The sequence below is a fragment of the Macaca thibetana genome, chromosome 19 (genome assembly GCF_024542745.1).
Source record: "Macaca thibetana thibetana isolate TM-01 chromosome 19, ASM2454274v1, whole genome shotgun sequence".
NCBI lineage: Eukaryota > Metazoa > Chordata > Mammalia > Primates > Cercopithecidae > Macaca > Macaca thibetana.
The window spans coordinates 33,606,939-33,634,750 of record NC_065596.1 but is presented as its reverse complement, the minus strand read 5'-3'; the positions used below and the strand labels follow the sequence as shown (position 1 = coordinate 33,634,750).

At 43.9% G+C, this 27,812-nt stretch overlaps 1 protein-coding gene across 4 annotated transcripts; it reads left to right on the top strand.

The window, feature by feature from the left end:
• Nucleotides 1-27,811, top strand: ZNF415 (zinc finger protein 415). Of its 4 annotated transcripts, none has more exons than XM_050771352.1 (4): nt 1-2,539; nt 7,700-7,781; nt 17,111-17,237; nt 23,818-27,811. In XM_050771352.1, the coding sequence occupies exons 2-4, from the start codon at nt 7,767-7,769 to the stop codon at nt 25,347-25,349; spliced, it is 1,674 nt and encodes a 557-aa protein (XP_050627309.1). In that variant the 5' UTR covers nt 1-2,539; nt 7,700-7,766; the 3' UTR covers nt 25,350-27,811. The 4 variants fall into 4 exon arrangements, with proteins under 4 accessions (XP_050627309.1, XP_050627312.1, XP_050627311.1 ...); XM_050771355.1 differs by having other exon boundaries at nt 1-3,882; XM_050771354.1 differs by lacking the exon at nt 1-2,539 and adding an exon at nt 3,908-6,938.
• Nucleotide 27,812: the final 1 nt, after the last annotated feature.

Here is a 27,812-nt window from a genome sequence, read left to right as displayed (position 1 = left end):
TACATATATAATATACACACATATAACATACACTGTATATAATATATACGTATATAATATACACATTATATAATATATACATATATGTTATATATAATTAGAAAATGGTTAAAACTATGAAGTGACATTTCACTGAAGCAGATATACTGAGATAAATAGGCACATAAAAAGATTTCCAACGTCACCATCCATCAAATCTCAGACCTCAGCATATTCTGCTTTAAAAGGCTCAATCACATTTCAGTAAGAGGCAGAATCGAGATTTGAATCCATGTTGTCTGGCTGCAAAGACAAAGCTTTTAATGATGATGCTACAGTAACAATGCTAGTTATTTTTGTCCTTTACTCACCAGCTATGCCTATTTTGTTAGTATCTCTTGTAATTTTTAAATGGTTTATCTTCATGTGTCATTGTGATTGTGGTAACTTTGTATTAAATCTATATTTTTATAGATCAATTAAGTCTACATTTTTTTAGATCACTATTGCCTATGCATATTACCTAAATGAATGACAGAGACACTCATTACCACATAATCCTGTAAGAAAGATTATCAAATCTTTCGAAGGAGGCATCCAGTACCTGAGGTGTGAGTTTAAGAATTCACTAATAGTGGTCAGGCGCGGTGGCTCACCCCTGTAATCCCAGCACTTTGGGAAGCCAAGGTAGGCAGATCACCTGAGGTCAGGAATTGCAGACCAGCCTGGCCAACATGGCAAAACCCTATCTCTACTAACAATACAAAAAATAGCTGGGTGTGGTGGCACGCACCTGTGGTCACAGCTACGTAGGAGGCTAAGGCCAATGAATCGCTTGAGCCCAGGAGGTAGAGGTTGCAGTGAACCGAGTGCACGCCACTGCACTCCAGCCTGGGTGACAGAACAAGACTCCGTCTCAAAAAAAAAAAAAAAAAAAAAAAAAAAATCGCTAATAGTGACAAAGACAGTGCATATTTGTTGAGCTAATATTTTTGTATCTGTGTTTCCGTTGTTAGTTTCCAAAAACAATTACAGGTTGCTAATACACATCAACTGGACTGTTCAGTAGAAGCTCCTGTGTTTCCCATTATCTCTGACAGCATCCAGGGGTTCATATGGAGAAAGCAGAAAATGCTGAGGTCTGAGATTTGATGGATGGTGATGTTGGAAATGTTTTTATGTGCCCATTTATCTCAGTATATCTGCTTCAGTGAAATGTCTCTTCATAGTTCTATCCATTTTCTAATTTGATTATTTTGCTTTTTTTTTTAAGTCATTCTAGAATTCTTTATACATTCCACATACCAGTTTTATGGCAGATATATGGTAGGCAAATATTTTCTATTATTCAGTACTGTATTAGTCCATTTTCACACTGCCATAAAGATACAGTCAGAGACTGGGTGATTTATAAACAAAAGAGGTTTAATTGACTCACAGTTCCACTTGGCTAGGGAGGCCTCAGGAAACTTACAATGATGGAGGAAGGCAAAGGGGAAGCAAGGCACGCCTTGCATGCAGTAGGAGAGAGAGCGATCAAAGGAGGAACTATCACAGATTTTTAAACCATGAGATCTGAGAACTTGCTATTATGAGAACGGCATGGGAAAACCACCTCCATATCCAGTCACCTCCCACCAGGTCCCTCCCTCAACAACTGAGGATTATACTTGAAGATGAGATTTGATGCGGACATCGATCCAAACCATATCAAATACCTTTTCTTTCCTTGTCTTAAGTTTTTAATTTGGTAAATACCAGTTGATTTTTTTTCTTTAATGAATCGTGCTTTTGCTGCCATGGCTAAGAATTTTTGAATAAGCTCTTGATTCTTACGATTTTATTCTGTGAATATTTTTTTCTTTCAGTCTCTTACAGGATACCATTTTATGGTTTGATACTTTACATTTAGGGTATGGTCAATGTTGAGCTAATGTCTGTACGCTTGTGAAGTTTGAGTAAAGATGACTTCTTTTCTGCTATGGATATTAAGTTAGCTCCTCACCAGTTTTACAAAATTCTTCCTTCCTTCAATTCCCTCGGTAACTTTGTCAAAAATCAGTTGGAAGTACCTGTGGAGGCTATTTTTGCACTCACTTATTGTATTGCATCAATCCATGTCTTTTATTGCCCCAATACCACACAATTTTTATTATCTTTCCTATATTGGTAGTCTTGAAATCCAGTGGATTTATTCCAGACACTTTATTTTTGTTTTTCAATAACGTTTATGGATCCAGCCACTGCTAGTTGTGGATCCCCCACTGAAATCCCAGTTCCCGGACTGCTAAGCTGCAGGAGACTCCCTAGCAGGATCGGGTCCAACCTGCAGGCAAAATGCTTTTACCATAAACCGTTTTCAACTTGGTAAGTGGAAAATATTTTGGTTTCCAACATAAGTGGCCCACACAACTCTGCTTCTTAACCTTAAAACGGCGCAGGCCCCGCCCACTCCAACCACGCCACGCCTCCAGGCTGCCTGGGCTCTTCTCTCCGCACATGCGCAGTTTCCTACAGTCCCGGAAACGGATCGTGTTGGGTGAAGGTGACGGCGCTGAGCGTGAGTGGCCCTCTGTGTAGATTAAACCTGCGCTCCCTGTTTCCCATTTCCACAGCCGATGCCCGGGGTCGCTACGGGCTTTAAAATTCCCGCACCGCGCCCTCCACCCCAGATGAATACAGGCCTCACGGTGTAGGTCCGGAATCGCTTCCCTTTGGGTTGAAGTCGCTCTGAGGCTGCTCCCTGTCCCCGGCCCTTTGCTGCTTCCTCCCGCTTAAAACCTTTTCCTGACCCCTCCTCCAATCCCGGGCTTTTTAAAGTCCTCACCCAAGAGGTGGATTCCCGTCCTGGGCGCATCCCAGCCTCGCCCTTGTCGGGCCCTGGAGCGCAGCGCCCCAGAGCCCGCGTGCTCTGCCTGGTCCTGGGATCCTGCAGACCCCACCCTGTCCGAAGGTGCCGTCGCCCTCCACCTCCCTCCTCCTCGTGCCGGGCCCTGCTGCTCCCCAGCCCTCCCCTGAGCCCGCGTTGGGGAGGTGCTCAGGGCCTGTCCTGTGACACCCGGTGTTCTTGCCTGCCCCCCTCCACTCCCTGGAAAATGCTCTCCTCCAGGTTGCAGGCATCTTACCCCAAACCCTCTTGTGAATGTGTGGGCCAAAGGGATCGGGAGAGGGACAGAGAGAGCAGTAGGAAACCTGAGACAGAGGAAAGAATGAGGGAAACCAATAAACAGATGGCAAAGTAGAGGATGGTTAGAGATTTTCAAAGAGACAGTAAGAGTGAAAGAAGAAGCCCAGAAAGTTGCAAGGAGAGAAAAGTAACTAGACACATTTCGAGAAAACGCACAGTATCCAGAGAGATGAAGGACAGCAAGGTAGGGCGGGTGGCAGCAAAGGGGGAGGCTCCTCACATAGAGAGTGGGAGAGAGGAGGAGGGATTTGGAGCCAGGGCAGACAGAGCAGTGTGGTGCTGGGACAAAAAGAAGGGGCAGCCGAAGACAAGGAGAGCAGAGAGAGAACCACAGCACGGGGAGGCCTGGGATCTGGGGGTGCCAAAGAGTGGGGACAAGGGTTTGTAACAGGGAAGAGGGAATTTAACAGGGGGCGCTGAAATGGGGAACAAAGAGCCAGAAATATGTGGAGATTGGGACAATGAAAAGATTAGGAAGAAAGAGGAATATGAGGTGAAACAAATTGCAAGACTGGAAAGAACAGGTGGAAGAGAAGAAATAGAGGAAAGAAGGGGAGAAACAGCAGGAGAGGAGAGGGGCTCAAAATGAGCAGAATCCTAGGGGGAAAATAAAGGGGAAGGAAAGAGCTAGAGAAAGAAGGTGAGAATGAGAGCTATGTACGGAATGAGGGAGGGAAACACACCGTAATGAGGAAACAGGAGGACCCTGGGTCCAGGTGAGTTGTGAATTGACTGGATGTGTTATCTACATTTTGACCTGTTGATTTCTGTCTTTATAAGTTTAAAATACACGGATGAAGATGAGAATTGCAAAACTCCTGCCTATTAAGGCTGGTGCATTTTATAATTACGGCATCAGAAGTTAGCTTCCATTTGCAATCCCTGTTAAGGCAGAGGGAAGTGACTTGACTCATTAATCCCACAGGTCATCCTCTTCCCCTTCCCTGGCATTGGGGCAGGGGGAGGGGAAGGGGGAGTGGGAGAGTAAAGCTGGACAGAAAGTGACTCTGTCACTACATAGTGTCTCTTCAAAGCAGGGGTGTCCAATCTTTTGGCTTCCCTGGGCCACATTGGAAGAAGAATTATCTTGGGCCACACATAAAGTACACTAACACTGACAATAGTTGATGAGCTAAAAATAATTAATTAATTAAAAATATGCAAAAAATCTCAAAATGTTTTAAGAAAGTTTAGGAATTTGTGTTGGGCTGCATTCAAAGCCTTCCTAGGCTGCGGATTGGACAACCTTGCTCTAAAGGAACATTAAAAGTGTTGAGGCCGGGCACGGTGGTTCATGCCTATAATCCCAGTACTTTTTGAGACGGAGGCTTGCTCTGTCACCCAGGCTGGAATGCAGTGGCATGATCTTACCTCACTGCAACCTCCGCCTCCCAGGTTCAAGTGATTCTCCTGCCCCAGTCTCCTGAGTAGCTGGGATTACAGGCGTGCGCCACCACGCCCGGCTAATTTGTATTTTTAGTAGAGATGGGGTCTCACCATGTTGGTCAGCCTGGCCTCAAACTCCTGACCTCATAATCCGCCCGCCTCGGCCTCCCAAAGTGCTGGGATTACAGGCGAGAGCCACTGCGCCCGGCCCCAGTTTTATTTTTAAAATGATAGAGATATGGCAGGCATGGTTGCTAACACCTATAATCCCAGCACTTTCAGAGGCTGAGACAGGACAATCACTTGAGCCCAGTTTGAGACCAGCCTAGGTAACATAGTGAGACCTTGTCTCTATAAAAAATTTAAAAATTAGCCAGATGTGGTGGCTTGTGCCTGTTGTCGTCCCAGCTACTCCAGAGGCTGAGGTGGGAGGATTGCTTTAGCCCAGGAGGTCAAGGCTGCACTGAGCCAGGATTGCATCACTGCACTCTAGCCTGGCCGACAGAGCAAGATCCTGTTTAAAAACAAAAAAGGCCAGGAGCAGTGGCTCATGCCTGTAATCCCAGCACTTTGGGAGGCTGAGGTGGGTGGATCATGAGGTCGGGAGATTAAGACCATCCTGGCCAACATGGTGAAACCCTGTCTCTACTAAAAATACAAAAAATAGTTGGGCATGGTGGCATGTGCCTGTATTCCCAGCTACTCAAGAGGCTGAGGCAGGAGAATTGCTTGAACCCGAGAGGCGGAGGTTGCAGTGAGCCGAAATCACGGCACCACACTCCAGCCTGTTGACAGAGCGAGACTCCGTCTAAAAAAAAAAAAAAAAAAAAAAATTGGATATGAACAAACCCTTTCAGATACTACATGATTTGCAAGTCAAGTGTACGAAATCATGTGTTTCTCCCAGATATCCTCACATCCAACTCTGTTACTTTGCTTCTGTCCCTGGGTAACTGATCACAGCCTGAAGAAAACATACACCCAGATTTCCTGGTGTCATTTAATTCCTGCCCCACACCTCTTCCATTCTCCTATTTTTCTATTCTGCACCTTGTCTCTGGAACTTTTCTTTCTTCTTTTTGCTCATCTGAAGGCCTTGGTTTTTCTTCACTGTTGAGCCCCTGGAAGCAAAGGAAGAGATCTTTTCCAACTTACCCACCCACCTGTCTCAGGGCTTGGGATCCCTACTCAGTAGTGACTGGGAATGGTCTGTTCCTGCTCCTGGCTGCTGCTAACCCTCCAATTGTGTACCAGATGCCAGCCCCACTCATAGCCTCAGAATGTGCAATTGTTTGGATATGATTTGTTTTGCCCCACCAACTCTCATGTTGAAATGTGATTTCCAAACTTGGGGGTAGGGTCTGGTGAGTGTCATGGGAGCAGATCGCTTGCGAATGACTTGATGTCATTCTCTAGGGAGTGAGTTCTGACTCTTAGTTCTCCTGAGAGCTGGTTGTCAAAAAGCCTGACCTCTCTCTGTCTCTTGCCTCCTCTCTCACCATTTCATCTGCCCTGCTGGCGCCCCTTCACCCTCCACGCTGAACGGAAGCTTCCTGAGGCCCTCATCAGAGGCAGATGCTGGCACTGTGCTGCTTGTACAGCCTGCAGAACCATGAGCCAAATAAACCTCTTTTTTTTTTTGACATGGAGTTTCGCTCTTGTTGCCTATGCTGTAGTGCAGTGGCGCAATCTCGGCTCACCACAACCTCTGCCTCCCGGGTTCAAACGATTCTCCTGCCTCAGCCTCCCGAGTAGCTGGGATGGATTACCAGTGCCCACCACCATGCCTGGCTAATTTCTTTTTGTATTTTTAGTAGAGATGGGGTTTCACCATGTTGGTCAGGCTCGTCTCGAACTCCTGACCTCAGGTGATCCACCTGCCTCGGCCTCCCAAAGTGCTGGGATTACAGGCGTGAGCCACTGCGCCTGGCCTTCTCCTCAACTTTCTGCTAGGACATCTAACAGGTATCTCCACTTTCAGGTGTCCAAAAGTGACTTCCTGACTCCCTAGATGCCTTCCCCTGCAGTCCTGCACATCTCAGATGAGGGCGACCACGTATTTCCTGGGACTTCAAATATATAAGATATTACATTGTAACTGTGTTAATTTATAAAGAAAATATTATATGTTTAATTAAAATGGGTGAGGAAATATATAATTTCCAAAATTCTTTTGAGATATGGGAGAAAAACGTTTGAAGGCATCTGCCCTGTCTTATCTGCCCTCCCAGGACCTCTCTGGCCTCATCTCCTACCTGTATCCTCCTCTCTTCCTCTGCTCCAGCCACGCAGGTATCTTTCCTGTTCCTGGGCTGAGGTTGCTCCTGCCTCAGGGCCTTCACGTGGGCTGTCCCTCTGCTGGAACTCGCTGACCCCTCAGCTGCAGGTGCAAACACCCTCCTTCCCCAGGTTTCTGTTCTGATATCACCCTCTCAGTGGGGACTTCTGTGACCCACCTCCCATTTAACACTCCAGCCGCACCCTCACTCCCTCCTCTGGTCCATATTACCTGTTCTGCATGCTTCTCTCGATTCTTTCTGCTTCCACTGTCTGGATCCTGATGAACCCAAGGTCCCAAGGGGAGAACAGAGTCAGAAGGTGGGGGCTATGCTGGGCTGACCCTGTTTGAGTAGAGCTCACCCCTGGCTTCACGTGGAAGTGCTGAGGTACTTTGCAGATATACTTCTTGTGCCCACACCCGTGTCACAGAGATTCCCATTCACATAGGTTGGGACCCGCCCTAGATGATACAGTGCCCAGCATGATTCTCAACTATATCCAGCCCTGAGCACCAAGGCTCTGCGCCCTCTATTTCTGAGGGCTGAGCTCAGCCTGGGAGCCACAGAGAGGGAAAAGGGGCTGGGCTCTGCATGGCAGTTGATCAGGGCTGGGTCTACTCCCCACTGCTGCAGTGTGTGTGCGAGCTTCTCCAGGAGGGGAGAGGGTTCTGAAGAAAGGGGTCAGAAGACTCATGTATGGGTTTTCCTGTAGGAGTTTCTTGTCCCTGGGGCCACCCTGGTGCAGTGGGCAGCAGAGGACCATCTTTGCACAGGGCAAGCTCCTCCCTGTGTATGTGTGTGCCTGTCACAGAGGGGGTGTGTTGTTTTTGAGCAATAAAGAGCACTTTTTGTTGTTGTTGTTATTCAGCATTGACCTCTAAAGACTCTTGGCACATGAGGAAGAAACCCGGAAGAAGAGAGCAAAGGAGTCAGGAATGGCTTTTACTCAGGTAAAGAAAGATTCTGTGTGGATCATTCTGTCTTCTTCCTTTCAGAAAGGCAGGAGACAATGCATTGGAGCTGCAAATCTTCTCCGACTCTGAAGTGTCCTGCCTGACGTGTTTGCTCACATTCGCCCATGCCTTTCCTCAGTCCCTCTCATCTCTACTGAGACTCCGTCTCACTCTGACCCAGTGACATGACCTTGGGAAGAGTCCAGTGGGCGTGGTCCTGGGAAGGGCTCACACCCAGACATGGATGGAGACGGGGTGAGGGTACCGTGGTGTCAGTGCTGTCGGGCAGCAGGGATTGTTCAGGGGCCACATCTGGATGCTCTGTCAGCTCTCTGTGGCCCAGGAATAGAGAAGCAGAGAAGCTGCCCATGGAAGTCATGTTTCTTTTTGTTGTTGTTTGTTTGTTTTTGAGACAGAGTTTCGCTCTTGTTGCCCAGGCTGGAGTGCAATGGTGCAATCTCGGCTCACCGGAACCTCTGCCTCCCGAGTTCAAGCGATTCTCCTGCCTCAGCCTCCCAAGTAGCTGGGATTACAGGCATGCGCCACCATGCCTGGCTAATTTTGTATTTTTAATAGAGATGGGGTTTCTCTATGTTGGTCAGGCTGGTCTCGAACTCCCGACCTCAGGTGATCCACCTGCGTTGGCCTCCCGAAGTGCTGGGATGACAGGCGTGAGCCACCATGCCTGGCCTAAAGTCACATATTAATGTAGACAAATACCTGGTAAATCCTGGAAAAGGCAGCCAATAAGGGGATATATTTTGTGCCTGATTCTCTGACTCCAGACTGTTAATGACTTGGAATGGAATGTAAAGTTGAGATGCAGACATCAGTACCAGAGGGCGTTTTTTCCTTTAATGACTTTGAAACATAAAGTCAATGTAGAAGTGTAACTGTAAGGCTGAACACAGTGGCCCAGGCCTGTAATCCCAGCACTTTGGAGGCCGAGGTGAGCGGATCACTGTGGGTCAGGAGTTTGAGACCAGCAAACATGGTGAAACCCCGTCTTTACTAAAAATACAAAAATCAGCCAGGCGTGGTGGCACACGCCTGTAATCCCCACTACTCAGGAGGCTGAGATAGGAGAATTACTTGAACCTGGGAGGCAGAGGTTACAGTGAGTGGAGATCGCACCACTGCGCTGCACTCCAGTGTGGGTGATAGGGCGAGACTCTGTCTAACAACAACAACAAAAAGTGTAACTGTTGGACTTTTTTTTTGAGACAGAGTCTCACTCTGTCGCCCAGGCTGGAGTGCAGTGGCCGGATCTCAGCTCACTGCAAGCTCCGCCTCCCGGGTTCACGCCATTCTCCTGCCTCAGCCTCCCGAGTAGCTGGGACTACAGGTGCCGCCACCTCGCCCGGCTAGTTTTTTGTATTTTTTTTTAAAGTAGAGACGGGGTTTCACCGTGTCAGCCAGGATGGTCTCGATCTCCTGACCTCGTGATCCGCCCGTCTCGGCCTCCCAAAGTGCTGGGATTACAGGCTTGAGCCACCGCGCCCGGCCTTTTTTTTGTTTGTTTTTGAGACAGAGTCTCACTCTGTCGCCCAGGCTGGAGTGCAGTGGCATGATCTTGGCTCACTGCAACCTCCACCTCCCGGGTTCAAGTGATTCCTCTGCCTCAGCCTCCCAAGTAGCTGAGACTACAGGCGCCCACCACTGTGCCCGGCTAATTTTTGTTGAGATGGAGTTTCACTATGTTGGCCACCAGACTGGTCTTGAACTCCTGACCGTATGGTCCACCTGCCTCAGCCTCCCAAAGTGCTGGGATTATAGGCGTGAGCCACCGTGCCTGGCCAGCTGTAGGAGTAGGACTTTTTTTTTTTTTTTTGAGTCCTGCTGTCACCCAGGCTGGAGTGCAGTGGCGCGATCTCAGCTTACTGCAACCTCTGCTTCCCGAGTTCAAGCGATTCTCCTGCCTCAGCCTCCTGGCTAGCTGGGATTACAGGTGCACGCTACCACGCCCAGCTAATTTTTGTATTTTTAGTAGAGACGGGGTTTCACCATGTAGGTCAGGCTGGTCTCCAACTCCTGACCTCATGATCCATCCACCTCGGCCTCCCAAAGTGCTGGGATTAGAGGCGTGAGCCACCACGCCCGGCCAAGTTTTTAAACCATTCTCAGCATTTGCATACCATGGAGATGGTGCTTTTCCTGCAGGGTCTCTTAGGCATCAGATATTTTAGGCAAAAATGATAACAGTTTTGCTCAGATATCAGAGCAGAACTCCTTTTTCATTGAAGAGGATATAGCCATATTCTTATGATATCTATTATTATTAAGTGTTATGCTGCTTTTATTTTAAACATCACACGATGTATATATTTGTTTTATGGTGAAACTCTCAGTAGAGACACATTTAGGTGCTTAGATACAGAGCATCCCTTTTCCTATCAAGCCTTACACCCTTGCACACGTCTCAATGGTGAGCCACTATTGTCAGTTCTGTGTGAAGAGACAGTTCAAGCCCTGTTGAAATGTGTTTAATCATTGTGAGATTTTAGAAGAAAATTTTCAGTAAATGTTTTGTTGGGGTATTTTATCCTGCAAGTTGTGAATATTTACATGTTTTCATATTAAGGAACAAGGATAGCTTGCCCCTTTTTCAAGTCGATACATCATATTGGTTCATATTTAAGGGGCAGATGTGATATTTTGTTGCATGTGTCATAGAATGTGTAATGATCAAGTAATGGTATTTGAGGTTTCTATTACCTTGATTATTTATCTTTTTTTTTTTTTTTTTTTTTTTTTTTTTGAGGCGGAGTCTCGCTCTGTCACCCAGGCTGGAGTGCAGTGGCCGGATCTCAGCTCATTGCAAGCTCCGCCTCCCGGGTTCACGCCATTCTCCTGCCTCAGCCTCCCGAGTAGCTGGGACTATAGGCGCCCACCACCTCGCCCGGCTAGTTTTTTGTATTTTTTAGTAGAGACGGGGTTTCACCGTGTTAGCCAGGATGGTCTCGATCTCCTGACCTCGTGATCCACCCGTCTCGGCCTCCTAAAGTGCTGGGATTACAGGCGTGAGCCACCGCGCCCGGCCAATTATTTATCATTTTTAAGTGTTGAGAATATTTCAAGTCCTCTCTTCTAGCTGTTTTGAAAATATACGATACATTGTTGATAACTGTAGTCACCTTACAATGCTGTCGAACATTAGAACTTATTCCTTCTAACTATAGTTGTACTCATTAACCAACTTCTCTTTGTCCTCCCTGCCCGCACCCACCCACACACCCTTCACAGTCTCTGATAACTACCATTCTACTTTCTACCTCCATGCAATCAACTTTTTTTTAGCTCCTACCAGTGAGTGTCAACATGTGAGATTTGCCTTTCTGTTCCTGACGTATGTCACTTAATATAATGACCAGCAGTTCCATTCATGTTGCTACATTCTTTTTTATGGCTGAGTATACCACATTTCATTATCCATTCACCTGTTGATAGATAGTTAGGTTGATGTCATATCTTTGCTATTGTGAATAGTGCTGCAGTAAACATGGGAGTACAGTATCCCTTTGATATACTGATTTCTTCTTCCTTGATAAATACCCAGTAATGGGATTGCTGGATTATGTGGTAGTTCTAGTTTTAGTTTTTGAGAAGTCTTCATACTGTTCATAATGGCTATACTAATTTATTTATTTATTTATTTTAATTTTCTTGAGACAGAGTCTCATTCTGTTGCCCAGGCTGGAGTGCAGTGGCACGATCACAGCTCACTGCATTGTCCGCCTCACAGGTTCAAGCAGTTCTCCCTGCCTCAGTCTCCTGAGTAGCTGGGATTACAGGTGCCTGCCACCACACCCAGCTAATTTTTGTATTTTTAGTAGAGACAGGGGGTGGTGAGTTTTGTCATATTGAGTAGGCTGGTCTCGAACTCCTCGCTTCAGGTATCTGCCTGCCTTGACCTCCCAAAGTGCTGAGATTATAGATGTGAGCCACCACGCCTGGCCTGTAATGGCTATACTAATTTACATTCCCACCAGCAGTGAATAAGAGTTACCCATTCTCCATATTCCTCACCAGCATCTGTTATTTTTTTTGTCTTTTTTAGTAATAGCCAGTAATAGTCTTTTTAGTAATAGTCTTTTAATAGTCTTTTTTAGTAATAGCCGGGATAAGATGATACTGTGCTTTTCTCATTCTTTGATGATTACTGATGTTGAGCATTTTTTATATACATCTGTTGGCCATTTGTATGTCCTCTTTGGAGAAAGGTCTCTTCTGTCCTTTGCCCAAATTTTAATGGGATTATTTCTTTGTTACTTTTGAACTGTTTGAGTTCCTTGTACGGTCTGAATATTAGTCCTTTGTCAGATGAATAGTTTACAAATATTTCCTCCTGTTCAACAGGTTGCCTCTTCACTCTATACAAAGCTTTTAAATTTAATATAGTGCCATTTATCTATCTTTGTTTTTGCCATTGATGCTTTTGAGGTCTTAGCCATAAAACCTTTGTCTAGACCAGTGTCCTGAAGTGTTTGTCCTGTTTTCTTATAGTAGTTTTATATTTTTGGGGTCTTATTTTTAAGTTGTTAATGCATCTGTGTTGATTTTTGTATATGGTGCCATATAGGGATCCAATTTCATTCTTCTACACGTGGATATCCAATTTTCCCAGCGCCATTTATTAAAGAGGATGTCATTTCCCCAGTGTATGTATTTGGTGCCTTTGTCAAAAATCATTTGGCTGTAAGTACATGTATTTATTTCTGGGTTCACAATTTTGTTTCATTTGTCTGTGTGGCTGTTTTTATACCAATACCATGCTCTTTTGTTTACTATAGCCTTGTAATACATTTTGAAGTCAGGTAGAGTGATGCCTTCAGCTTTACTCAGGATTGCTTTGATTCTTTGGGCTCTTTTTTGATACCATACAAATTTTAGGATTCATTTTTCTGTTTTTAATAAAATGACATTGGTATTTCAATAGAGATTGCATTGAATCTGTAAATTCTTTGGGCACTATGGTCATTTTAACAATATTAATTCTCACTTTGGGAGGCCAAGGCGGGCAGATCACAAGGTCAGGAGTTCGAGACCAGCCTGGCCAACATGGTGAAACCCCGTCTCTATTAAAAATACAAAAACTTATCCAGGTGTGGTGGCAGGCACCTGTAATCCCAGCTACTCAGGAGGCTGAGGCAGGAGAATTGCTTGAAACCGGGAGGTGGAGGTTGCAGTGAGCCGAGATGACACCATTGCACTCCAGCCTAGGTGACAGAGCAAGACTCTGTCTCAAAAAAAAAAAAAAAAAAGAAGAAAAACTTAGGAATGGATTTAACCAAGGAGGTAAAAGATGTCTACCAAAGGAACCCTACAGCTGGGCACGGTGGCTCACACCTATAATCCCAGCACTTTGGAAGGCCGAGGCATGTGGATCCCTGAGGTCAGGAGTTGAAGACCAGCCTGACCAACATGGAGAAACCCCATTTCTACTAAAAAAAATACAAAATTATTTAGGTGTGGTGTATGCCTGTAATCCCAGCTGCTTGGGAGGCTGAGGCAGTAGAATCCCTTGAACCCGGGAGGTAGAGGTTGCAGTGAGCTGAGATTACACCACTGCACTCCAGCCTAGGTGACTGAGAGAGACTGTGTCTCAAAAAAAAAAAAAAAAAAAAAAAAAGAACCCTACAAAATACTGGTGAAAAAAATTCAAGAGGACACAAACAAATGGAAAGACATTTCATGCTCACAAATTGAAAGAATTAATATATATATATTTTGAGACTGAGTCTTGCTCTGTTGCACAGGTTGGTCTCGGCTCACTGCAACCTCCGCCTCCTGGGTTCAAGAGATTCTCATGCCTCAGCCTCCCAAGTAGCTGGGGGACAGGCGCCTGCCCCCACGCTGGGCTTATCTTTTGTATTTTTAGTGGAGACAGGGTTTCACCGTGTTGGCCAGGCTGGTCTCAAACTCCTGACCTCAGGTGATGCACCCGCCTCTGCCTCCCAAAGTGCTGGGATTATAGGTGTGAGCCACCATGCCCAGCCTGCCATTCCTAGGTATTTTAATTCTTTGTAACTCTTATAAATTGATTTTGCCTTTGTGATTCCTTTGATTTTGCCCTCATGATTCCTTTTTCAGGTAGTTATTTTTGGTGTATAGAAACACTACTGGTATTTGTATATTGATTTTGTAACTTACAACCTCACTGAATTTATCAGAACTAAGTATTTTTTGGTGGGCCCTTGAGGTTTTTTTAGATTAATATCATCTGTAAAATAGGACAGTTTGACTTGTTCTTTTTCAATTCGATGTCCTTTATCTCTTTTTCTTGCCTGATTGCTGTGACTACAACTTCCAGAACTGTGTGAAATAGAAGTGGTAACAGTGGGCATCTTTGAGTTATTCCAGTTCTTAGAGGAAAAGCATTCAGCTTTTTTCCATTCAGCGTGATTTTAGCTGTGGGTTTGCCATCTAGGTGTTTCTTTTTTTTTTTTTTTGAAATGGAGTCTCGCTCTGTTGCCCAGGCTGGAATGCAGTGGCGTGATCTCGGCTCACTGCAAGCTCCACCTCCCAGGTTCACACCATTCTCCTGCCTCAACCTCCTGAGTATCTGGGACTACAGGCGCCTGCCACCACGCCCAGCTAATTTTTTCTATTTTTTAGTAGAGATGGGGTTTCACAGTGTTAGCCAGGATGGTCTCGATCTTCTGACCTCGTGATCCGCCAGCCTTGACCTCCTAATGTGCTGGGATTACAGGCGTGAGCCACTGCACCCAGCCTAATTTTTGTGTTTTTAGTAGAGACGGGGTTTTACCATCTTGGCCAGGGTGGTCTTGAACTCCTGACCTCAGGTGATCCACCCACCTTGGCCTCCCAAAGTGCTGGGTTTACAGGAGAGAGCCACTGTGCCTGGCCTATTCGAAATTTTTCTACTTTTTTCAAGTAGGTGTTTATTACTATAAACTTCCCTCTTAGCATTGCTTTTGCTGTATTCCATAGGTTTTGACATATTGTGTTTTCATTTTTACTTGTTTCAAGATTTTTTTTTAAATTTCCCCCTTAATTTCTTCCTAGACCCAATGGTCATTTAGGCTGTCCAATTTCCATGTATTTGTACAGTTTTCAAAGTTTCTCATGGTATTGATTTCTAATTTTATTCCATTGTTGTTCTAAGAAGATACTTATTAAGATTTTGATATTTTTAAAATGTGTTGAGACTTGTTTTGTGTTCTGATATATAGTCTGTCTTGGAGAATGTTCTATGTGCTGATGCAAAGAATGTATATTCTGTACTTGTTGGATGAAATGTTCTGTAAATATCTCTTAGGTATGGCTAGTCTAAAATGCAGTTTAAATTCAGTGTTTCTTTATTAATTTTCTGTCTAAATCAGCTGTCTAATGCTAAAATCCCAATTATTAGTTTTGGAGTGTATCTCTCCCTTTAATAATATTTGCCTTATATGTCTGGATGCTCCAGTGTTAGGTGCATATATGTTTACAATTGTTATATTCCTCGTATTGATCTCTTTATTAGTATATAATGACCTTTTTCATCTCTTTTACTGTTTTTAACTTAAAGTTCATTTTGTTAAGTAGAGGTACTCCTGCTTGCTTTTGGTTTCATTTGCATATAATACCTTTTTTCATATTTTCACTTTGAGTCTATTTGTGTCTTTACAGTTGAGATGAGTTTCTTTGAGTTTCTTTTTTTTTTTTTTGAGATGGAATCTTTTTTTTTTTTTTTTTTTTTTTGAGATGGAGTCTCACTCTGTCACCCAGGCTAGAGTGCAGTGGCGTGATCTCGGCTCACTGCAACCTCCACCTCCCAGGTTCAAGGAATTCTCCTGCCTCAGCCTCCCAAGTAGCTGGGACTACAGGCACGTGCCAGCATGCCCGGCTGATTTTTTATTTTTTGTAGAGACAGGGTTTCACCCTCTTGGCCAGGCTGGTGTCGAACTCCTGACCTTGTTATCCACCCGCCTTGGCCTCCCAAAGTGCTGGGATTACAGGCGTGAGCCACCACACCTGGCTGAGATGAGTTTCTTAAAGGTAGCACATAGTTGGGTTATATGCTTGTATCAGTTTAGCCAGTCTATATCTTTTATGTGGAAAGTTTAAACCATTTACGTTAAGTTCATTATTGACATGCAAGGGCTTGTTACTGTCACTTTGTTCATTGATTTCTGGTTGTTTTGTATGTTCTTTGCTCCTTTCTTTGTCTAACTGTTTTTCATTGTGGTTTGGTGGTTTTCTATAGTGGTAACATTTACATTTGACTCCTTTCCTTACTTGCATGTTAGCTCTGACCGTGGGTTTTATAGTATTGTGTGTTTTCATGATGGCCAATATTGTCCTTTTGCTTCTAGATGTAGGGATCCCTTAAGCCTTTCTTGTAGGGCCAGTCTACTGGTGAAGCATTCCCTAAGCCTTTGCTTCTCTGGGAAAGACTATTTCTCCTTTTTATGAAGGATAATTTTGCTGAGTATAGTATCCTTGGCTGGCAGGGTTTTTGTTTTTGGTTTTGGTTTTCTTTCAGCACATTGAATATATCATACCATTCTCTGTTGGCCTGTAAGGTTTCTATTGAGAAATTTCCTGTTTTATGGAGCACCCTGTGTAAGTGACCAGATGCTTTTCTCTTGCTTTTTTTTTTAGAATTCTCTTTCTTTTTCTTTTGACAGTTTGACTATAATGTGCCAAGGAGAAGACATTTTTGGATTGTCTCTCTTTGAGAATCTATGAACTTCCTGTATCTAGGTATCTAAGCTTTTTACTACACTTAGAAAGTTTTTGGTTATTATTTTGTTAGATAGGTTTCTATCCTTTTCATTTTCTCTCCACCTTCTGGGACACCAAAAATTCAAATATTTGGTCACCTTATGGTGCCTGCCCCATATGTCGCATAGGCTGTGTTCATTCTTTTTTATTTTTGTCTTTATTTTTGACTGACTTGTTTATTTCAAAAGACCTGTCTTCAAGTTCTGAATTTTTTTCTTCTGCTTGATCCCTAGTTCATCATGGAAGTTTTCAAATGTACTTTGTACACACATGCCTATAGTCCAGCTACTTGGAAAGCTAAGGTCAGAGGGTCACTTGAACCTGGGAGATTGAGTCTGCAGTGAGCCATGATCATGCCACTGCACTTCAGCCTGGGCAGCAGAGCGAGACCTTGTCTCAAACAAAAAAAAAAAGAAAGAGAGAGAAAAAAAAAAGCACAATTAGGGAGAGATGTATACTCAAAAATACCTTAGTGTAGGTTTATCAGAACACACACTTCAATTAAATCTATACTTAAAATTCTCTTTTATTCTTATTTTGTGTGAAGATGGTAACTCCCTTCATAACCCCTTGGTGAAATGTGTTTATTATTTTAGGGACAGTTGACATTCAGGGACGTGGCCATCGAATTCTCTCAAGAGGAGTGGAAATGCCTGAATTCTACACAGAGGACTTTATACAGGGACGTGATGTTGGAGAACTACAGGAACCTGGTCTCTCTGGGTGAGGATTATTTTCTTCCAGAAGTCAAAATCTGCCCTTGGTATCTTGCTATTTTCCCTTGTGTGCCTCTTGGGAGCCCCTGCATTGCCTGACTGAGTTTGAGGCCTTGTTGACTCTGAAATGAAAAGCTCCATAATGTGGACTCTGGAGTTCAACCATCCCCTTTTTCCAGATGTTCTGATCCCTTCCTGATACAACAGTGGTGGTTCCAGAGCTGAAGTATCCATGAAAGCTTATAGTAGACTTCTGAAATACTCACTTCTTGTTTTCTACCCCTGTACTTTGATTCAGTAGTTCTTGGAGGGGAGCTAGATATTTGCATATTACTCTGAAGTCTTCCCTAAGCATTCAGAGTAGGCATTCAGTGAAAGAATTTGTGAAATATTTTCCTAGATCCATCTGTGATATTCTCTCTTCTTATCCAAGCAAAGGGCTGAGATTGTTGAAAAGCCACAGCACATCATGTTCCATTCATTTCATAAGCAGGAAATTCTCTTCTTGACCAGAATATTATCTCATGTGGGAGCACAGGAAAGAGCCCTGGACCATGGAAAGCCAAGTGCAAATAGCAAGAAAACCAAAAGGGTGGGAATGGATCAAAGGTGTGAAAATAGGTAAGACCTCAGATGGGGGGAGAAGAAGCCACACCATTAAATTATGTTTGGAAACTCTCAGCCAGTGGGAGAGTTCTATAGGAAAACAAATGTTTATATCCTGTGAGCTCTTAGAGGAAATTTTAAACTTCCCCTACTTCTGCCTCTGCCCTTGAGACGTGTCATGGATGATCCTTTCGCTGTCCAGGGGAGCTGCAGCTCAAACAGAGACAAGTGGAAGTGCTTATTATGATGGACAACATTGCCCTCTGACTTCCGTGAACTCTCTGGCTCCTTTACTCTGAGGGGTCCAGGAGGGGCCATATCACAAGGGTCTGCTTCTCCCTTGGTCTCTCCTGTTCTTCTTTTTTTCTGAGACGGAGTTTCGCTCTTGTTGCCCACGCTGGAGTGTGATGGCACAATCTCAGCTCACCGCAACCACCGCCTCCCGGATTCAAATGATTCTCCTGCCTCAGCCTCCCGGGTAGCTGGGATTATAGGCGTGCACCACCACATCTGGCTGATTTTGTATTTTTAGTAGAGACGGGGTTTCACCATGTTGGTCAGGCTGGTCTCAAACTCCCAACCTCAGGTGATCCACCCGCCTCGGCCTCCCGGAGTGTTGAGATTACAGGCTTGAGCTGCTGCGCCCTGCCAGTCTCTCCTGTTCTTGATGCCCACCTGATGCTCAGTTCGCTTTCCGTATAGATCAGAGCTGAGGCCTCCACAGTCCTGATGCCTGGAGCTATCTATGCTCCACCTCATTTCCGGTGTTTGGAAGACCTGCGCAGGAGATGGGAAACGCTGGCTGCTCCTCCTTTGCATCGGAGGCCCTGCAAGCTGCAAGGAGCTGTCTCAAGCCCTTTGTGCCTGTTTTGATCCCTCAGCCATTTCTTCTCTTCTGCTTTTGCCACAGTTCATGGGTGTGTGGACCAGGGGAGGGGGTTGGATCTTCTGAGACTGTTACTCAGCAGAACTGTAAGAACAGTTGACAGGTCTTCACTGGGATCCCCCGTCCTACACAGGGAGTATATCTTAGTCTTTCAGGCTCTTAGCTTAGGATCTATCTATAGGCAGAGCAGACAATCCTATCTCAAGATCTTTCAAAATCCAGCTTCATATGTTGTATTTTTCTCTCTTTTCCATTGGTCTCACTACTATATGAATGTAGAAAAACCTTGGCTCTTCCTGATTTTGTTTTCTCTTAAGTTTGCATGATTTTTCCTCTGAAAACCGACTTTGGGTCAGGTGCGGTGGCTCACGCCTGTAATTCTAGCTCTCTGGGAGGCCGAGGTGGGTGGATCACCTGAGGTCAGGAGTTCAAGATCAGACTGACCAACATGGTGAAACCCCATCTCTACTAAAATACAAAAATTAGCCAGGCATGGCTGGGCACGGTGGCTCATACCTTGTAATCCCAGCACTCTGGGAAGCCAAGGCAGGTGGATCACCTGAAATCAGGAGTTCAAGACCAACCTGGCCAACATGGTGAAACCCCATCTCTACTAAAAATACAAAAATTAGCCGGGTGTGGTGGCATGCGCCTGTAAGCCCAGCTACTCAGGAGGCCAAGGCAGGAGAATCACATGACCCCACGAGGCAGAGGTTGCAGTTAGCTGAGACGGCACCACTGCACTACAGCCTGGGTAACAGAACAAGACTCCATTTCAAAAACAAAACAAAACCCGGCTTTTGATATATACACCCCTAGGGTCTGTCATTTGTATTCCTGCTGTGATAACCAACCTATAGGTTATGCATACCTTCTCCTGGAGTCTCTTATGGAGGGTGTTTATGTGATAACAGGAAATTTGTGAGGGAAAACTCTTTGACTAATATAATTGAATAGCCTCCTGCTACATGTAGAGATGCCCCTTAAAGCGCTGAGCAGAATTGTCAGCATGGCCCAGGATACAAAATATCAGGCGAGCCTGATTGACAAGTGTTTCCAGCTGTCCTTCGAGTTTTGAGGAGCCTCACAAAAGTGTATCTGAAGGGCACTGTGACAGTGCTGGACACATAAACTAATGATCATCTCCCCTAAGCCAGCAGTCGGTGTGGGATGTTCTCCTAGTGATGACATTGTCCAAGTTCACAGCATCATATGTGTGAGGCTCTTGACTAAACTATTGTTCACGCCGTATTTGTTCATTTTCCATCCTGTGTGCTCCATTGTTCATTCTCATCACCAAACCTTTGTTCAGCCTGGGTTCAATTTGTTGTAGGTTCAAACCTACAATAAATACAGCGTTGACACATCACATCTTGTGGAGGGAGCTTGTGAAGCTGAATGGTGCCTTGGTTTCTTCTCATTTGTTTTTTTTTTTGCTTCACACCGCTGTAATGCCTTGGTTTTTAAAGTCCAGTGTCGGCCGGGCGCGGTGGCTCAAGCCTGTAATCCCAGCACTTTGGGAGGCCGAGGCGGGCGGATCACGAGGTCAGGAGATCGAGACCATCCTAGCTGACACGGTGAAACCCCGTCTCTACTAAAAAATACAAAAAACTAGCCGGGCGAGGTGGCGGGCGCCTGTAGTCCCAGCTACTGGGGAGGCTGAGGCAGGAGAATGGCGTGAACCCGGGAGGCGGAGCTTGCAGTGAGCTGAGATCCGGCCACTGCACTCCAGCCTGGGCGACAGAGCGAGACTCCGTCTCAAAAAAAAAAAAAAAAAAAAAAAGTCCAGTGTCATTTGTTTAAGCCACTATTACTTTCATCTTGTACATTTGCATGTGGTATAAATGAACACCTTTTTCATTTAGTCATAAATTCTGTATTTTTTGAGATACTTTTTTTTTTTTTTGGAGATGGAGTTTCGCTCTTGTCACCCAGGCTGGAGTACAATGGCACAATCTCAGCTCACCGCAACCTCCGCCTCCCAGGTTCAAGTGATGCTCCTGCCTCAGCCTTCTGAGTAGCTGGGATTGTAGGCATGCACCATCACACCTGGCTGATTTTGTATTTTTAGTAGAGACAGAGTTTCTCCATGTTGGTCAGTCTGGTCTTGAACTCCCGACCTCAGGTGATCCACCCACCTCGGCCTCCCAAAGTGCTGGGATTACATGCGTGAGCCACCATGCCCGGCCCCAAGGTCAGAATTGTAACTGTCCTAGTGGAATTATATCCCAGAGACATGCATGCACAAATTTTCCTCCTATATTCCCATTCCTCCCTCCCCTGTGCTCTTGCCCTTTCTCTCTCCTATCCTCACATGATATCTTGATCTGCATGGAATATACTGTTGCTTTTTAGCATATTGATTTTGTATTCCTGAACACCCCGATTTCCACAGGACTTCTTCACCCTCCACACTACTTACAGTATGCAAGACTAGATGCTACTCAGCCGCTTTGTAAGTCAGGATCTGCCTAAATCAGTATGTGTAGGAAGTGATGACTCACATACCATTATCCATGAGAGCTGACTGACTAGATGTGTTGGTGGTGTAGTGGTGAGCATAGCTGCCTTCCACAAGAGCTGACTGAATAACACTATTACCAACACAGTCCAGCTCTTGTATCTCCTTTTCTTCATGTGCTCCTTGCCTGGGTGCATTCTTGCTGTGACTGATAGTTTTCAACACTGCACATGTCCACCCAGGTTTTCCGTACTGCCTGGGTGGACATGTGCTTAAAAACATGTCTGGTGGCCTGGCGCAGTGGCTCACGCCTGTAATCCCAGCACTTTGGGAGTCCGAGGTGGTCGGATCACTTGAGGTCAGGAGTTTGAAACCAGCCTGGCCAACATGGTTAAACCCCTTCTCTACTAAAAATAAAAAAAAAAATTAGCCAGGCATGGTGGCAGGTGCCTGTAATCCCAGCTCCTCGGGAGGCTGAGGCAGGAGAATTGGTTGAACCTGGGAGGCAGTGGTGACAGTGAGCCAAGATCACGCCACTGCACTCCAGCCTGGGCGACAGAGTGAGACTCTGTCTCAAAAAGGAAAAAAAAAAAAGTCTGAGCCTCGTGGCCCAGGATTTAGTCCTGTTTTTCTCTTATTTTCTGTAAAAATTGAGATTAGATACATGAATACTGTGAGCCTAATGTCTTTATTTGAAAAATAATAACAATTTACCTGAAAGTTTTTAAAACAAGGTGGTGGTGTGTGATTACTTGGAATATTGCATGTCTTACAGTAAAGTCCCAAAGTTTCTTTGTTTAATAAGATTGATCAACCTTCTCTGATGATTGTGATGAGATTGTCCTTTTTCTGTCTTATATAACTCATCGTGCCATAAGAAATATCACAGGCAGGCCAGGCACGGTGGCTCACACCTGAAATCCCAGCACTTTGGAAGGCTGAAGTGGGCAGATCACCTGAGGTCAGGAGTTCGAGACCAGCCTGGCCAACATGGTGAAACCCCATGTCTACTAAAAATACAAAAATCAGCCAGGCATGGTGGTAGGCGCCTGTAATCCCAGCTACTTGGGAGACTGAGGCAGGACAATCACTTGAACCCAGGCGGCGGAGGTTTCAGTTAGCCAAGATTGCCCCATTGCACTCCAGCCTGGGCGAGAAGAGCGAAATTCTGTCTCAAAAAAAAAAAAAAAAAAATATCATAAGCTAGGAGAACTAAACCACAGAAATTTGTATCTCCCAGACCTGGAGGCTGGGAAGTCAAAATTAAGGAGCCAGGTGAATCAGTTCCTGGTGCAGGCCCGCTGCCTGGTTTACCCCAGCCATCTTCTGACTGTCCCACATGATGGAAAGGGCAAGATAAAACGAGCTCTTACATCTCGTCCTGTAAGGACATTAATCCTATTTTTGAGTAGTCCAACCTCATGACCTAATTATATCCCAAATGCCCCATCTGCAACAACATTACACTAGGGAATAGGACCTTAGCATATGAATTTTGGCCAATATATTCAGACCGTAGAGACTGCATTCTATTTTGTTTGTTTTTATTTTTCAGTCCGTTCTAAACATTGTGTTCTCTGATTTCAGTTAATAAATTTGCCAAGTTATGTGTGTTTTGTGGTCGATGAACTAGGTCACGAAAGGACAATGCATATGTAGGGAATTGCTTTATTGACTGGCTATTTGTTGTATAAGTGCAGGTGTGAAGTCATAATTGTGATTTCTGACTTTGTTCTTCACTTCTTTATAATGCTATATATTTACCTGACCTCATGCATCAAATGTCAGAGATCTTAACATATATTCTGGTTCACAGGTTGTGTGCTGGTTCTGAAATGGTCCTTGTTTTTTTCTTAGGTGAGAATCATTTACAGGCTATAACTTTGTACAAGGTAGTTACTAGTTTTTGGTTTGCTGGTTTTATCATGGGTTACTACAGTGTTTTATTAATTAATTGTTATGATTTACAGATGATGGGTTTTTAGTAAGTTTCATGCAATATAACTGACATGCATCACTCATTAATGTCAAAAATGCCTGGTCTGGATGGGTACAGATAGTTTCATAACAGGTATTCAGAAAAATTAGCTATTTTTAACAATGTTTTATTAATTTTTTTCTCATTTTGTCAGTGCTATTACTGTTTTGCAATTCAGAATTATCATTTATGTACCTTATTCCATAAGTTTGTTGCGGCTTAGTTACCATTATGATATATTGTGTAGTACTTTTTTCATGTATATGGGCACAGTAAATATGCTGTAGCTAGGTAAAATGTAATATTTATTTCCTTTCAATAATGAGACAGCCATGTCTTTTCTGCCAATCGGTGTGTACTTTGTTGTCAAGGTGAAAAAATACTCCTTTCAGGGCTAACATAGGTTTGAACAATGTGTTTTGGTCATAGGATGTTTGAAACTGTCCTTCCCTAGAATTCATTTGAATTACATATAATCACCTTTTTTTTACTAAAGAATGTGATTCCTTTGTGTTCCTAAAAATTAAAGATCTTGATTGGGAAGTTTTATAACTCTGTTGTGTATAAATATTGCTTTTTGTGTAATTCTGTTATTCAGTATAAAATATTTATATACTGTCTCTAATTGGAAACCTATGGTTTTTTATTTCTTATAGATCTCTCTCGTAACTGTATGATCAAGGAATTAGCACCGCAACGGGAAAGTAACAGAGAAGAAGTATTCCACATAGTGACATTGGAACAACATGAAAAACATGACATCGAAGAGTTTTGCTTCAGGGAAATGAAGAAAAAAATACATGACTTTGACTGTCAGTGGAGAGATAATGAAAGAAATTACAACAAAGCGACTATGGCCCCAAAAGAAAATCTTACTTGTAGAAGAGACCAACATGATAGAAGTGGTATAGAAAACAAGTCTATTAAAAATCAGCTTGGATTAAGCTTTCTACCACATCCCCCTGAACTGCAGCAATTTCAGGCTGAAGGGAAAATTTATGAATGTAACCATGTTGAGAAGTCTGTCAACCATGGTTCCTCAGTCTCAGCACCCCAAATAATTTCTTCTACCGTCAAAACCCATATTTCTAATAAATATGGGACTGATTTCGTCTGTTCTTCGTTACTCACACAAGAACAGAAATCATGCATTAGGGAAAAACCTTACAGATACAATGAGTGTGACAAAGCCTTGAATCATGGCTCCCACATGACTGTACATCAGGTAAGTCATTCTGGAGAGAAACGATATAAATGTGATCTATGTGGCAAGGTCTTTAGTCAAAAATCAAACCTTGTGCGTCATTGGAGAGTTCACACTGGAGAAAAACCATACAAATGTAATGAATGTGACAAAGGTTTCAGTCGCAACTCATGCCTTGCACTGCATCGGAGAGTTCATACTGGAGAGAAACCTTACAAATGTTATGAATGTGACAAGGTCTTCAGTCGCAATTCATGCCTTGCACTACATCAGAAAATTCACATTGGAGAGAAACCTTACAAGTGTAATGTGTGTGGCAAAGCCTTTAGTGTGAGGTCAACACTTAGCAACCATCAGGTAATTCATAGTGGCGAGAAACCTTACAAATGCAATGAATGTGGCAAGGTGTTCAGTCAGACTTCAAGCCTTGCAACTCATCAGAGAATTCACACTGGGGAGAAACCATACAAGTGTAATGAATGTGGTAAAGTCTTCAGTCAAACTTCAAGCCTTGCAAGGCATTGGAGAATTCATACTGGAGAGAAACCTTACAAATGCAATGAATGTGGTAAGGTTTTCAGTTATAATTCACACCTTGCGAGTCATCAGAGAGTTCATACTGGAGAGAAACCTTACAAGTGTAATGAGTGTGGCAAAGCCTTTAGTGTGCATTCGAACTTAACTACCCATCAGGTCATCCATACTGGAGAGAAACCTTACAAATGTAATGAGTGTGGCAAAGCCTTCAGTGTGCATTCAAGCCTAACTACCCATCAGGTCATCCATACTGGAGAAAAACCTTACAAATGTAATGAATGTGGCAGATCCTTTAGTGTGCGCCCAAACCTCACTAGACATCAGATAATCCATACTGGAAAGAAACCTTACAAATGTAGTGATTGTGGGAAGTCCTTTAGTGTGCGCCCAAACCTCTTTAGACATCAAATTATCCATACTAAGGAGAAACCTTATAAAAGAAATTAGTATGGCAAGGTCTTCAGTCAAAGTTTAAATCTTGTGAGTCATCAAAGAATTTATACCAGAGAGAAACCATACAAATATAATAAATGTGGCAAGGTTTTCAGTCACAATTAACTCTTACACAGCATCAGAGAATTTCATTCTCGAGAGAATCCTTACAAGTATGGCAAACCCTTCATCACGAGTTCAAGCATTCATTGATGTCAGAGTCCATGCTAAAGAGAAATCATATAAACCTAAGTATGTGGCAGAGGCTCCATTTAGGTCTCACAACTCACTAGATATCAAAATGTATATACATCTTTTTATATTTTGTGCATGTTGAAGCTATTAACCAAGGATCAAAACTAAAACATCCAAGGATTTATGTGAGGAATAATTCAATCTAGTGCTGATAAACTTTTCATATACATTGTAGAACAACTGCAAGTTCAAATGTGTTAAAACTCATACACAACATGATATGTATTAAAGGTTACAGGATGTTTGAAGTCACTGGTTATCTCCAGATTTTAAAATATTTTATTTATTTATTTTAGGTGTCTTGCAAGGCCACTACTTTATATTTTAGGATTTATGACTTTCAACCTAAACCTTGAAATCTGTTGATATGCCTCCTTACCTGCCTTTCATGGCGATGTCTGGGAAAGAATCAGTAAGATGGAAGGGCTCACTGCATTAGATGAGGATCATTTCTATTCAAATTCTTTGAAGAATAAGGACTCTGCCCCAAATTACCAAGCATGTGGGCAGGCAGAGAATAATGCAAAACGATGATATTGATCATCATCCTTATTGTGTTCAGGGTGTTCTCCTGACAGAGGGCACTTTGGGTTACAAGAAAGAGATGACCTACAAACTGACCATGAAACAGAGCAGACCACGACCGGGCGTGGTGGCTCACACCTGTAATCTCAGCACTTGGGTGGCTGAGGCGGGTGGATCATGGGGTCAGGAGTTCAAGACCAGCCTGGCCAAGATGGTGAAACCCCGTCTCTACTAAAAATACAAAAATTAGCCAGGAGTGGTGGCACATGCCTATAATCCCAGCTACTTGGGAGACTGAGGCAGGAGACTGTCTTGAACCCGGGAGGCGGAGGTGGCAGTGAGCCGAGATTACACCACTGCACTCCAGCCTAAGTGACTGAGAGAGACTGCGTCTCAAAAAAAATAAGAGCCGACCAAGACCTTAGACATTTTGATTTGTGGGAGGAGCGTAATGGGTTATAAGTGACTGATTCCATGGTGGAAATAATTCAGGGGAAAATGGTGGCTACCTTCTGCATGGAACGGCCATCGCTGTTGTACAGCCAAGATTGAAACCACGGTAGAAACCACAACCTCAAAGATAAACCACAATACTATGTTACTAATTAGGATTCACATTTACTGCTGTTATTACATTTTGCTACCGTTTTATTCAGAATGTATCATAGATCTCATGTGCTAATTAATAAAATCTAATTTTTGCATAACTATGAATGCATCATGTTCTTTCTACCAACATAGTTTTATCACACCTTAGTAGGTTATACTTTGTAACAGACGATAACAACACACCATTAGACTCTTAAGGCTGAAAGATAGAACCATTTTTTTTCTTGGAATTAAATAGAATGTTGGGAACATACACATAGAGTGCACTTGAGTTGTTCTCCATATGCCCTGCCTCAGGATACTTATGTGAATATAATGAAAATCCCAAGAAAGTTATTTTACACCATGAAAGCTGTATCACTCTTTTTTTTTATTTTTATTTTTTGAGACGGAGTCTTGCTCTGTCGCCCAGGCAGGAGTACAGTGGCACAATAGCTCACTGCAAGCTCCGCCTCCCGGGTTCAAGCGATTCTCCTGCCTCAGCCTCCTGAGTAGCTGGGATTACAGGCACACGCCACCATGTCTGGCTAATTTGTGTATTTTTAGTAGAGACAACGGTTTACCATGTTGGCCAGGCTGGTCTCAAACTCCTTACTTCAGGTTATCTGCCTGCCTTAGCCTCTTGAAGTGCTGGGATTACAGGTGTGAGCCACCGTCCCTGGCCAGCTGTATCACTCTTGGTGACTTGCACCATATGATTATTTTTCCACATGCCTCTTGTGTGTCAGATAAGACCCAAGGAGTACACCTTGATTTACATGAAGGGAAAGTACAAATATAGTAAGAATATGGATGTAATCCCAGCACTTTGGGAGGCCGAGACGGGCGGATCACAAGGTCAGGGGATCGAGACCATCCTGGCTAACATGATGAAACTCCATCTCTACTAAAAAATACAAAAAATTAGCCGGGCGAGGTGGCGGGCGCCTGTAGTCCCAGCTACTCGGGAGGCTGAGGCAGGAGAATGGTGTGAACCCGGGAGGCGGAGCTTACAGTGAGCTGAGATCCGGCCACTGCACTCCAGCCTGGGTGACACAGCGAGACTCCGTCTCCAAAAAAAAAAAAAAAAAAAAAAAGAATATGGAAAAT

Coding starts and splice junctions, on each gene's coding strand:
- ZNF415 (XM_050771352.1), top strand. Junction 17,238..23,817: donor CAGGAACCTGGTCTCTCTGG/GTGAGGATTATT, acceptor TATTTCTTATAG/ATCTCTCTCGTAACTGTATG.